At 36.2% G+C, this 12,129-nt stretch overlaps 2 protein-coding genes across 2 annotated transcripts; both read left to right on the top strand.

Annotated features, from left to right (window-relative positions):
- Positions 1-1,241: 1,241 nt before the first annotated feature.
- On the top strand, positions 1,242-9,019 carry LOC110732409. Its single transcript, XM_021912348.1, has 16 exons — positions 1,242-1,798; positions 1,887-1,948; positions 3,300-3,554; positions 3,708-4,253; positions 4,510-4,573; positions 4,649-4,711; positions 6,169-6,232; positions 6,317-6,410; positions 6,519-6,602; positions 6,708-6,797; positions 6,918-6,945; positions 7,383-7,916; positions 8,001-8,062; positions 8,247-8,356; positions 8,427-8,514; positions 8,629-9,019. The coding sequence occupies exons 1-16, from the start codon at positions 1,357-1,359 to the stop codon at positions 8,944-8,946; spliced, it is 2,904 nt and encodes a 967-aa protein (XP_021768040.1). The 5' UTR covers positions 1,242-1,356; the 3' UTR covers positions 8,947-9,019.
- Positions 9,020-10,554: 1,535 nt separating this feature from the next.
- LOC110732228 (transcription repressor OFP17-like) lies at positions 10,555-11,821 on the top strand. Its single transcript, XM_021912148.1, has 2 exons — positions 10,555-11,175; positions 11,254-11,821. Exons 1-2 carry the CDS (start codon positions 10,846-10,848, stop codon positions 11,653-11,655), a joined length of 732 nt encoding a protein of 243 aa, XP_021767840.1. The 5' UTR covers positions 10,555-10,845; the 3' UTR covers positions 11,656-11,821.
- The last annotated feature ends 308 nt before the right edge of the window (positions 11,822-12,129 follow it).

Genomic DNA, 12,129 nt, shown 5'->3' with positions numbered 1-12,129 from the left:
CCTAAAATTCCTTATATATTCACTTGAAATTTTAAATTATACAAGTATATCTTTGGACCTATCTCTAATTTATGTGCCACATTGAAAAAAAAAAGTGCGTTCATGTTTAAAAATATCACAAACACTTCTTTCATCTCATCTTTTACAATCATTTAATTTTAAATTACTTGTCAAGTTATAGTCAACAAGCCGTTTTGAATGCAACAACAAATACAATTGTACCAACGAATATATTTTTGTGATTTACTTCATGTTATCTCGTGTCAATGATTGAGAATTTGAGATTGTGAAAAATGTCCACAACAATTTCAAATAATGTGTTCAATTGTATTATTAATTTGTAAGAGCAGTCTTAATGTTTAACAAATGAAGTGTGAAATTTGATAATAACTCAGTCTCTTATCCATGTATGTATAAATTAGGCTTAGATTTTAGATTAAGACACATATGTCGGTTTTGTCGCTTAATTAAGCAAGCATCTTGTCCTTTTAAATCTGAAATCATCAAAACTAATTGTAACTTATATGAACTACATATATCTTCCCAAATCATGAATATGCTCTATTTGCACAGCAATAAAGTATTTCTTTGATCCCACTAAGGTTGTCTATAGGAGAGGGTTCGCTCTCTAAAACTCAATTGAAGTTTAGCTTGACGAGTTCTTACTTTGGTCTTTGTTTTAAGCTTTTATGTCTATCTTTTTCGTTTAAAATAGTACGAGACAAACTCAATGGAACAACAGTAAACAAATATGAGCATGTTAGTGGAATAGAGGGAGTAACTTCAAGTAGAAATGAATGGAAAAAATCACAACAAATTTTTAGCTTGATTTTGTGTATAATTTTGATTTGAAACTAAAAGCTCACTGTGAACCATTCTACATTTTTTTTAAATAATCCGATTTAATTTATGATCATTTATCATCTCCATCGACCACTGATCAGTCTCAAAATGTGTAATGGTCTAATACTACATACGATGTAGTGATGTACATAGGTCTGTATGTACGTGTTTCTAAGGCCCAACTCCATTTCTCATTTCTCTCCTCTTCAAAAAGAAGAAAAGGAGAAGTAACAAGAAAAAAAAAACAAACCGAAAAATTCGAAATTTCACAAATGTACTATGGCGGGAATATCACACATTTACACTACCACATCTCAATCAAAAAACCTAAACAACTTCAACTTCCCAATTTTCATCACTCTTCCCGCTCTTCGACCTTTCTCTCTCCTCCATTTCCCCCCTTTCTCTTTCTCTCTACTCCATGGATCCTGCAAATCCTTAATCTTCAACTCAATTCCTTCCTAAACCCTAATTTCTTCAACTTCCTCATTCCAGATCCTTCCTCAATCCGCCATGAAAACTCAAAACTCGAGCTCAAACTCGAGCTCAAGCTCAGACCTCGCAATTTGCAGAAACTACAATTACACTGAGAAGGCATGGCATTTGGTTTCCATTCTTTTATTACTCGGTCGTCCGGCTTCTCCGCAGGAACTTTCTGGAAGATGCTCGTTGTTCCGATCTACGCCGGAGTTCGTCCAGTTTCTTTGCTCAATCCCTAATTCGCCGCTTAATATGATTTCGAGGAACTTCGTTGGGCTTAAGATGTCAGTTTTTACTGCTATTGGTGAGTTCCTCGCTGGTTCGATGCCGAAGATTGAGCTCCGAGTGTTCGGAGGAGAGAGATTATTCCGCGGCCGCAGTGATGTGGCGAGAATGTATTTCAGGAAGAGGAAGAAGTCGGAGAATGAAATTATGCCGATTGTGAAAAAAAGAGCGGTTTTGAGGTCTATTGATGGTAGTTAATTCGCTTCTTCTCTATTATCTTTCCGTTTTTTTATTTCCCGAGTTTAATTTAATTTAGTTGAAATTTCGGTGAATTGCAGAAAATGTGCTGGAAATGGCGTGTTCGAGTTCAAATCAGAAGTTAGTAACCGCTTGTTGTGAGGTACTATTGGTTCTTTGAGACGGTTTCTACGTTTTCTGTAGTTAAAATGTTAAGAATTCGGTTAATCGGCCAATTCTAGGGTTTCTAATTTAAATTAGGCTGTTAGGTTAAGGTTTGAGAGAATTGAGACTGATGATTTATCATTGAAGGTTCGATGATTGGTATTCTGCGAAACTTAATTGCATTAAGTTTGATGATTTTGTTTTGCAAGCTTAAGCAGACCTAGGCTTCATATTAGCTTGGTTTATGGATAGGCTGAGTTATTGTCCGGAACTTTTATTTCTATATATTTCGTTTGCGGTGCTTGGACACTCGGCTATAACTATGGTTGCTTAGAGCTAAGTTTGAACAATGATCCAATCAAATGCTGGTCTATGGATTTGTTTAGCGTATCTCTTCAATGATTAGTTAGCCTAGTAATCATGGCTGCTTAGTAGCTTAGTTTAATAGGATGGTTAATCCAAATGTAGCTTAAGGATATGTTTAGTGTGCTACTTCCAAAAGTTCCAATTCCTAAGTTAGCATCTTAGTTCAAGAGAGAGGGAGAGTGTTTGTTGAAGTCTTGGTGCTGTAATGAATAGAGAATGTTTAATAATACTGACAATTACCAGGAGAGGTCCCTAGGTGTGAACTTTAGCAATTGACGAGACAAGATACAGTTTAGTTCTTTTTCTTGTACATGAGCTAACTAGAATCACTGTGTAATAATGATGTCCTAAGAACCTCATGAGGTTTAAGTGTAAAATATCCAAGTGACCTTTTTCACCAATTGAAGGAATATCACTTATTCACCTATACAAGGTCTATGGTGGTTCCCTCAGGTCAATTCTCAATACTATAATCACGGAATTCTTCTCTAGAGAGGATAAAGTTATTCTTTGTATATTTATGGTAAGTGGATTTGACTGAATTGGTATGGTAAGATTATTTTTCAGCATACATGAATTCGGACTCAAATCAGATCCATACAAAATTACAAGTATACTTCACAAGCTCAGAGCCTATCAATTTTTTAATTAAAAATGTTTTTGAATTGTTTGATAGCCAATCAAAGCAATTTTGTTCGGGGACAGTTTCCATTACTTCAATTCCCTTTCACTGATCCCGTCTTTCCCCCCTTTAACCTTTTCATGAGGGTGAATATAAACTTGAACCTTTAATAGCTACACCAATATTATGAAGTGACAAGTATATGTCAGACCACTGTTCCGATCCATTTTTTCCTGTTTGGTCATTTAACACTTTCACTGAACATGTTGAGTTGTCATCTTTGTTTTCTCCTTTCTTTTCGGTGCATAGAGATCTATTCCATTCCAACCTTTTTATGTTATCTGCTAATCATCTGTTGCAGGGAATTGATCTACAAAGTTATCATCCCAGTACATCCTTTAATGCACCATCATTTATCAGATTTCCCAAAGAAGTTAATCCTGTAACCATCAGTGACATGGTTGCGACCACATCTATAGTGAATTCCAGTATTCAATTGTTGGAGTATCAGTTAAATATTGATGATCAGGAAAGTGTACAAGGGCTAGATACATCTGCGGTTAATGCCATGGATACATGTGTAGCAATGGAGAAGTATAATTGCTATACCAATGAGGTATTATCAGATTTTCCTTGTTATTATCATAAAACATTTACGGATGCTCTTTTAGAGAAAATGGCAGAATTTTCAGCCATTCTAAAAGGGCCTGATTATGACTTGGCAGATATGGAGTGTAATATAAACACTGATGGTCCTTTCCATGTACAGCCTAATCAGCATGATAAAAACTCATTGATGAAGCCTATGCCTGTCATTAATACTGCTTATGACTTTAGTCACAGTAAAAAATGTGAAACAAAAATGCTGGACTTGAATGAGCAACCATTGATGGATGATGATGGTCCTGAAGAAAGGGTTGAGAATATTACGTTTGGCTCCTGCACTGAGGTTTTTTCTTCTGTGGATAAATTACGAGAGCTAGATATGGAAATTGTTGATTTTAAAGAGGAGGTGGCAAATATCAAATTAGCAAGTCCGCCTTTGGTTTCTGCTGGTCCACAATCTAGTGCTCATAAGTCACCCACAAAATCTTTAATGCTGAAAGATGTTCCTCAGGTTGAGCTGACAGAGAAACAACAAACTCTGTCCAAGTTAGTGCAACATAATAAAGTTGATATTATCCATAAAGAACAGAGAGGTCAAAAAGGTCAAAATCATCGGATAATATTGGCGATGATGGACAAATCCAAGCCCATTGCTAGGAACAATGCATCCATCCATAAAAGATGTGATGATGTTCATAAGTTTTCCAAGGTAGGCATCTTTATGCAAATTATGCTTGTATTAACGCTTTATATACCCCATTCAAGGCATTGAATTGCACCTTCCATATATTCATAGGTTTCCAATACTGCATTTTCAAAGTTCTGGAATTTCTGGTTTGACATTTAGTTGACAGTGGGATATGGCAGCTGATGTGTTCATTTGTTGCCTTTCAAAGTTTTCTAATGTGAATCTTATCTCTGCTTCAAGTATTCAATTATCTTAGTAATTGATGGATTTGTTGCAGGATCAACAAAAGTTGAAATTTCCTGAGTTCAAGCCGTACACAGTAGAAGCAGAAGAAGGGTCAGGTAAGATAGTTGCTATGCTCGTGTATGGTTAAATGTACCATACATTCACTGATCCACATTTTCTTCACTTTACAGGAGGTTATGGCACTGTATATAGAGCAAGAAGAAATAGCGATGGATTAACATTTGCTATAAAATGTAAGGGAACATAAAAAATACATACGATTTGATATTGTTAATAAAATGCTATACCTGTATTATTGTTATTTAAAATTGAATTCTTTTGTTTCAATATATCTTGCAATAAAATATTTCTGTGATTTGGTGAAGAAGTCATTATTAAATTTATGTTGCTTTTGCTAGGAAATATTGTCTTCATCTTAAATGCCACATTGATAGTTTGATTATACAATCAGATTGACAACTGCTTGTTGATGGTGCTGAAGTTAAAAAAAACTGATCGATTTATTCTTTGTGTTTTTGAATTCTCTATTAAACTTGTGTCTTCAGAAATAAAAAAAATTCTTGTCCTTTTTTGTTGCTTTCTGTTTTGGAGATTGGATTTTTAATATGGAAACTACTGGAATTTATTACTTTCTCTTTCCCTTTTGTCATGTTTGTACATTAATTTCAATTTAAACAAGGTAAAGAAATTAAGATGGCAGCAACAAGGGCTTGCTTTTCTGCTGATTGAACTTTCCTTTCCTTTATACATAGCATAGTAAGATTCTTAGTTTGTGGAGTTTGTTCCTTCCATGAGTTAGTCCAGGAAACTTTTTTTATTCAAGTAAGAAGCAGGTCCGATAGTGAAGGGAGAACACTTGCTTGGTACAACTCTCATGCGGACGTCCTGCTTGATACAAGCAATCAGTAGAAAATAAGACAATAGGCAGAGGCGGCTGCTATATGTCTAAACAGGATAGGGTTTATGAACGTTGCAGAGACACTGCACTAGATGCGCATGAGGCTCCAGTCACTACATTTATGCTAAGTCTGGTTGCTCGGGCCGTTGTACCTTTTGATTATCTGGATGTTGCAGCCAATATATATTTTCATTATGCTGTGTTCTAGCAACACTAAAATTTTTGGAGAACGGCAGTTTACAGTCTGAATTGTTTGTGTGAAGTAAGCTATCGGGAAAGGCTGGACATTTTAGTTTTTGGAATACGTTGTTGGAAATCTTAGCTCACCAGTTATTTTCAGTATATTAACTACAAGTATAAAGTTGTTTACAACAGACTTTCTCCTACATTAACAATCTCTTCTGTATCCAGCTTTTGGTAGGGTTGTTAGGTTGTATAACTGTTTGTAATTTGTAATTTATTAATCAAACCGGTGTAAATTCTGGTTGTTTTATTGAAGAACATAATACAAGTGACTGTAATATTAAATTCGGCGTTCTATATAATCTGCAAAGGCAAAGGCTCTGGAAGTTTGAAATTGCAGAAATGAAACAATAGAACTTGAAGTAAAGTTTAATATCAGGGCTAGTATTTAGGGGGCATGCTTATAGTCATTGTAGTTAATACTTGCCAGTATTACCAATTGCTGCTGCTTCTTTTGTAAAATTACTTTATTAATGTGTTTCCACTGCTGCACAAAATATTCAAAATAATATCCTAACTGATGCAAGGAGCTTTTTTGTGGCAATGTAGGTCCTCATGAGAATGCTCATAAACACCATTTGAAGAATGAGCTTAGGATGCTTGAACGATTTGGGTACGTACTGTCTAGACTCTGAAGCTAATTGTTGTGAGATGAATTCCTGTATGAAATAAAAATATTCGAGATCTTGTTTCTCAGGGGAAAGAATTATGTGATAAAATATGAATGTTCCCTTAAGAGCGATAGTTCTGATTGCTTTGTTCTTGAGCACGTTGAGCATGATAGGCCTGAAGTAAGTTATTTGCATTATTTTCCATTGCTTTGTATATTTGTATCTTAGATTTTTTTATTTTTATTTTTTTGTCTTTCTGACCCTTGTACAATCTTGTTTCTGCTGCAGGTTTTGAGAAAGGAGATAAATATATTTCAGCTTCAGCTGTATGGTTACTGCATGTTCAAGGCACTTGTTAGTCTTCATAAGCAGGTACACAATGCTGCCAACTAGATGTGTATATTTGTAGACGTTTATTTTAGCCTAGTGGTAGGATGTGGTTTCTTACAGAAATAAAGTACAGTTATATGCGTGTAGGGAGTGTTTCACAGAGACATCAAGCCTGGAAACTTCCTGTTCTCACGCAAAACCCTGAAAGGGTATCTGATTGACTTCAATCTTGCTAAGGTGAGTACATACTGCAGTATATATAAATGCTTCCCAATGGGGCCTGCACCCCTCCATTTATCAGTCAATTGTTGTTTTCCTAGTAAGCATTTGGTTTACCATTTTTCTTGTTAATTTCAGGATTTGAATCAAAAGCATGGGAATATAGGTGAGTTTTTCATCAGCTCTTTTTGTTTGATTTTTTATTTTAATTTTTTTACAGGTTCAGCAGCTCTTGATTCAAACCAATTTAGTTTCATTTTTCTTGTTTTATTTCCCACTCTTAGCTAGCTGCTTATAATAATGAAATTCATTGTATTAAAATTTTAGCACTTGCTCTTTTTATATTGTTGGGAAAGAAACAGATTACCTTTGAATGAGAAGTTTGCACAACATAGCTGACTTTCTAAATTAGTGTTTTCACCAACTTGAAGTCTTAAGTTAATTTTAGGTGCTTTGTCAAGTTTATTTGACAGCATAATTCTTAATCATGCCTTTTAACAGTGCTGTTGGTAGTTATTTCCAATTTCTTTGGTATTTGTTAATTGGTGTGACATTGAACACATAAGAGTAAATGTATGACCAAAGATCTTTTTGTTATGACAGAGAAATCACAACCTTGCAATGTGACAGATATTCAACAAATTCCATCAGCACATTTTAAGTCTACTTCCCCCAACAAACGAAAGAAGATTCTGGGTGGTAAATCCTCTGAACTGTTCAAGGCAGGGGCAGAAAGTGGCTCTAATCGTAGCCTGGAGACCAAGGCACTAAAGAAGAAGGATTCGGACAAGGTTAGGGCTTTTGAAAATATAGGTCGTTGCAATTCGCTCACAAGCCAAGGCGCAGAGGGGTCTGGCATAACTTCTGCAAGGGACATGACAAGCACTCGAGCTCCTTCAGCAGAGAGACAGAGGAAACCCCAGCCCCTTTTTAGTAAAGGTCGCAAGGAGCTGATCAGCCTAGCCCAGAAAGCAGTGCAAGGCCCAAATCTTGGAGCAGCAAAAGCTCCAGCTTCTAATCGTAAAAGGGTGGCTGCTTCACCTGGGATCACAGATAGAAAATTCATTCATCCTACTCCAGCTCCACTTCACTCATCTGGCATTGCAATTCCGGGTGCTGGGTCACTGAAGAATAGAGGTTTGCTGCATAAAAATTGTGAACGGAGCTGTCCTAGATTGCATGCTCTTATGTGTGATATGTAATTTTTTTTGTTTTCCTCAGGAGAAGTTAAGCCTATCAAGGATGGCCCATCAGCTGGAACAAAAGGGTTTCGTGCTCCGGAGGTGAGTTTCGTAAATGCCTGTCTGCCTGTGGTTTCTTTTGCTTGTAGCTTTCCTGTTGTCAAAAACTTGTGGAATAGGGAGGATAAAAGGGTTTACCTGTGAGAGGATCATTAGTCCACATCCTTCTATTATTGCATAAAAATCATTTACTTGATTGCATTCTTTGTCCCCCATATCTTTGCAGGTCTTGCTTCGGTCTGCGCACCAAGGTCCTAAGGTTGATGTTTGGTCAGCTGGTGTTACCTTACTTTACCTAATAAGTGGAAGAATGCCCTTCAACGGGGACCTAGAGCAGTAAGCCTTTTCACTCCTCATATTCAAGCGTGTACTACAGCCGTAAACTAAACCGTTTTTATTATTGTAGAAACATGAAAGACATTGTAAATATGAAGGGCAATGAAGAGCTATGGGAAGTGGCCAAGTTACACAGCCGCGAATCTTCTTTTCCAGTGGTAATTAATTTCATATACTTTTGAAAATTTATTCTCTCTAATCTTTAAGAAAAAAAATTGGCTGTTGTCTTCTCTAAGCACATGAATGCTTTATACTATAATTGGATGTTGCAGGAACTTTTGGATATAAGATACTTACAATCAATAACTATTAGAGACTGGTATAGGACACACACGAAGAGACAGGACCTCCTTAAGGTTATCCCTGATTCTCTTTTTGATCTACTTGAGAAGTGCTTAACTGTGAATCCGAGATTGAGAATCACTGCAGACGAAGCTCTTAATCATGAGTTCTTTGCGCCAGTTCAAGATGCCTTGCTTAAAAAAAGAACATTTAGACGGAGTCAAAATGAGGATTCTAAAAGCAACTCGTTGCCTTTGTTATGTGAGGCTGTAAGACAAGAGAATTTAAATGCTTCTGTAAAAGTTTGAAGATTCTTGTTGTAATGTTTGGTTGTATAGTAATCCATTTTCCCAAAAGATTATATGGCTGACTGCTTTATCATAGGAAGTGTTCCTGTTGGAGATGTCCAAAGCCATACAAGGGGAACTATTTTTATCGTACATGCAGGTTTTTTTTTTTTTTTTTTTTTTTTTTTTTTTTTTTTTTTTTTTTTGTATGGAGAAACCTCTACAGGCTAGGAATATAAAAGGGATCTCAATCTGCCAAGAACGAGACTTGATCACATTACCTACTGAAACCGGGGGATGCCCTATTTATTTGGCCAGCCCTGATGCTCAATATATGCAGAACTTGGAGCTTTGGAAGCAACACATTAGTGGCTCGTTTGGCATAAGGATACACAAAGGAATTATGATGAGAAGTGAGTTTTGGTGTAGAATGTCTCATGGAAATGTCAAGGTAATGCATCTTCATTACCATATAATTTGAATGTTTATTCTTCATCAATTTTCACCTCAAACTTACAGTTGATTAAGTTATGAAAATTAATGGGGGATAAAACTCTAAATTTGGTAATGGAGAACTATTACCTTAATTTTTTACTCTGTGAAACAAGCCGATAAAGGTGTTAAAATGTGCAGTTGTCAGGTTTAGCTAGTTAGTGTTTATATTCAGGGATCTTACCCAACAGAGATGTCATGGACACAGTTGAATATGACTATTAGGATTTGGATACTGGTTGAATCAGAACTTCAGTTTGTAAATTTCTGTATTGAATATGATAGTTTATGATAGGTATTCAGTTATTGTATAATGATGAAAGATGCTGTCCAGATTCTACAGCCTTCGTTGCAGTTGCTAAATTACTAACACAAGGCTCAATAGTAATCATTGCAATTGCTAAATTATACGTAGTAATACATCAACATCCATAATTACTTTTTTCTCAAATTTTTGTATGACTCCATGTCTTATGTCGTTGATATGTACAATATGCTTGTCCATACTTTGCAAACCATTTACAAAAAAGGTTGCTCCTTAAGTAGGGAGGATAGGAGGAAATATGGTTCTTTTAGGCTTACTAATTGATGCTTTACCCTGATCGATCTGAGTTTGCTGAGACATACGATTATTCGTATACCACATTGATTTTGCAATTCCCAATGATCCTTCCACTGCCTGCGCCATTGACGGCTGTTGTTAAACTAGATCAATACTGATATTCAGACAGATAAGTTTCAGCTTAGCTAAACAAATTAGGATCATGAAAATTATATAGTGGCCAATCAATGTCCTGAAAAATCAACTCAATTTAGTTGGAGACACCATTATATTGTGCTTTGAACAAGAAATTTATCCTTGTTTTGCATATCTGGAGGATGCTCATGCGACGATGTTACGTTGAGTGTAAAGAGTCACTGCAATTCCATTGTTTTCAAAAAAAAAAAAAAAAAAAAAAAAAATATCATTTTATATTAGGATTAAGCTCTCTGTTTATGCCATGGTCAATCAGAAGATTTGATGACTAGTCAACTAGGATATATAGTAGGATGAGTGGTATTCCAAAAATTGTATAGTAGCAAGAAATATAGTGGTTGTTACAGGTAGGTAGAAGCATATAGTATATGAAAAGTATATGAAAAATTCATAGTAGTCTGTTAATATGACAGTGACACCAAATTTTACTTCATGGGATCCCACTTTCCTCAAGTTTTTCTAGACGTGTGCCCCAGTATTATTAGCACCAATCCTTCAAATTTTAGAATAACCAGAGCATTGGAAATGCTCAACCACCAACTCTTAACAACATCAAAATCATCATATCCTTTCTTTCCTCTACCTAAAGTTCCATGTAGTGCACCAATCCTCCAACAAAACGTCGTCGCTAATCGAAGGCCAACTTCTCCCATAAGCTCAATCATTAAGAAATGGGACTAAAAACATTGTTTCACTTCAAAGCCAAGGTGATTGAACCCTGTAGTAAACTTTTGTCCATCTTCAAGCATAAAAATAATGATATGCCTTCAAGGAGTCCTACATTCCGTTTGCCTGCTGCTCGACGGACAAAACCCAAAAAAGTCAGAACCAAAACTGTCAGGTTTAGGAAACCCTTCTCCATGAAGTCCTTAAGTTTCCCTCGTTGTCGCCCCAAGAAGAAACTTCGTGTAAAGAAAAGCCGGTCTTCATTCTCCTCTAAATTTAGAAAAACATTTCGTCGAAAGAAGCATGCCAAACCATACAAGAAACCTGTTCAAAAGGTACGCATTGCTGAGTACCTAACTGTTCTTTTCTCCCTTAGAAAGGCTAAAGACTTAGACACTGATAGCTGCGATCAGGTGATGGTCATGGGCGATGTAACAAGTGTGAGTCCGTCATCAGGAGGAGGAGGGCACGCAAAAGAGCCTTTCCCATCACCTATAACACCGGGGTATGTACATGTCAGAATAAGCGACGATGACAGCAGCAGCAAGAAAGAGAGCAGTTCCGATGATTTTGTGGATGTACAAGATGTATGCAAAGACTTTGAGAATTATTTAGTGGAGATGATCGTCGAAGAAGGGAAGGTGAAGGACTTGATGGACGTCGAGGAGCTTCTCTATTGTTGGAGGAATCTGAAAAGCCCTGTGTTCATTGATTTGGTATGTAGGTTCTATGGAGAATTATGCAGAGACCTGTTTTCTCCCTCAGAAGACGAGACTCAGAGTCAAAAAACAACTACATCGAGTGATAACATCTAGTGTTCTTTTCTAATTCACACTTATTTTGATGTCTTTCTCTTTTGCAAGTAAGAATTCTTTAAAGGTACATTGTTGTTACATGTGCAGTTTTAACACATTTGTAATCTGTGGAACCAGACATTATAGATTTCCTCCTTTTTTAGCAATGAAACACAAATTTGGTTCATAGACTTTCTCTATCCTCGATAAATTGTACAAAAACGTGTGTCATAATTTTGTCATTTTCTATCCAGGCCACTTCTCATCTTGATTGAGGTACTGGCATATTAGGATGTTATAAAGTCATGAAACATCTAACATCCTACGACTATTAATTTTGTCAATCCAGGCCACAATATTAGAAATGTGGTAAAATTTAACGGATATCTTAACGACTATTAATTCCGGGCAGAAAGAGTGCCATGATTTTTATTGCTCTGCAAAATCTAAACACCCTCACTAAATTTCGGGATGTACTGCAGCAAAGGCTTATCA

This window comes from Chenopodium quinoa, unplaced genomic scaffold (assembly GCF_001683475.1).
Source record: "Chenopodium quinoa cultivar QQ74 unplaced genomic scaffold, ASM168347v1, whole genome shotgun sequence".
Classification (NCBI taxonomy): Eukaryota; Viridiplantae; Streptophyta; class Magnoliopsida; order Caryophyllales; family Amaranthaceae; genus Chenopodium; species Chenopodium quinoa.
Note: the sequence above shows the minus strand (reverse complement) of the source record. Positions and strands in the feature narration are given on the sequence as shown.